A 1,507-nucleotide genomic window follows, 5' to 3' on the forward strand; every position below is an offset into this window, starting at 1 on the left:
ATATACATACACACACACACATATATATATATATATATATATATACTCTCGGAATCATCTGGTATCGTTGCAGTGTGTTGTGACATATAACATGCCTCATCTGATACGCATGTGGGGAGGTTCTTTTGAATTCATTATCAACTATCTAGCACCAAATCAAAAGGTATCTTTGCAGGATCTTATGACATATCTAAAAACAACATATTTGGTATTGTTTGCAGGGTGTTTGTGTTTGCATCCATCGGAGAGGGCCACTTCCTGCGTGCAACATCGATAGTTGGCTGGTGTCAATTCTCGCAGACAAAGTAAGTGCTCGATACAGCGCCATGTGTTGCTGTGCTATTGCCAAATGGTATGCGCTGGAATCACAGGCATGTGGCGTTAATGGCTGATCCACGCTCTATACAGCTTCTCCAAATCGAACCACTCTCCATGTGGGCTGCCTGACCTGCTTAGTTGTTGTTGTTGTTGCTCACCTGGGTGCCTGACCTGCTTAGTTGTTGTTGTTGTTGCTCACTAGGGTAACGTGTTTGCTTCGCGCAGCGCCTCGGAGTGTAACGCTTTCAATATCACATGCAAACGGGAACTTGGACCGAAACCTGTGGTGGCCAAATACATCACTTCTCACTCCTCAGTTGGTATATTTTATTAATTTGTTTATTTATTTCGCTGCTGCCTGTCATGTCGTATATTGACACGTGTCATCAGACCCGACATTGGGAAATCGTGCCGAGGAGACAACGTCTTCTGCATCAAGGGACCCACTCCGGATAAAAGTGGACCGGTGAGCATGGGCGACAGTGTGGTGTTTGAGTCAGCGAAGTGGCCTGGTTTTTATGTGGGGTATGTATCGCTTGGACAGCTGCAAATAGGTTAGCGCCTGCGCTGTGAGATCGGTGGCATGCGTTGACCTGTGCCTTCTATTCATGTTGTAGCCGCTGTTAAGTACTCTCCGTAGTAGCCGGGGACTGTTCGTGTTTTGTAAGATTGGTTCTATAACATCATTTCATATCGCAACGCCTCACAAAACCGAAATATTCACACGCCCCATATTCTATTTTTAGAACACAGAGCGCGCCACGGGGTATCTACTGCCGGTTAACAAACTCAGTCGAGAAGGCTAGTACAACCATATTCAGATTAGGCTGGAGCCCCAATCAGAATGCAGGGAATGGTCTGAATCCGTTTTACTCTACGAAGGTGAGCAATGAATTTCCACCGATTAGAACACTTTACACATGAAACTAGCATACGTAGCCGTGGCAACGTTACGGCATGTCCGTGTACGCTGCTTTAAATTGATGTATTGTACACGTCTCGGACATGCATCACAATCACTGCTCAGTTAGGGGGACACAGAAACCCGCCGTACAATTACACTCTTCTCACTACTTTCCCGATAGATGGAGCCCCAAAGGTTCCTAAAACAATGTTTCTAGACAGAGTATGCGATTCAGACCTTAATGGGACAGCTAGACGTGAGTGTGCCCATATATACAATATATAT

General features: G+C 45.4%; 1 protein-coding gene across 1 annotated transcript; it reads left to right on the top strand.

The window, feature by feature from the left end:
• Positions 1 to 221: 221 nt before the first annotated feature.
• SARC_15962 (hypothetical protein) lies at positions 222 to 1,242 on the top strand (the record flags this gene model as incomplete). The annotated part of the gene is made up of 3 exons (XM_014289926.1): positions 222 to 305; positions 709 to 843; positions 1,065 to 1,242. Coding segments are annotated over 3 exons (397 nt in total), but the record flags the coding sequence as incomplete, so codon positions are not given.
• Positions 1,243 to 1,507: the final 265 nt, after the last annotated feature.

This window comes from Sphaeroforma arctica, assembly GCF_001186125.1.
Source record: "Sphaeroforma arctica JP610 unplaced genomic scaffold supercont1.7085, whole genome shotgun sequence".
NCBI lineage: Eukaryota > Ichthyosporea > Ichthyophonida > Sphaeroforma > Sphaeroforma arctica.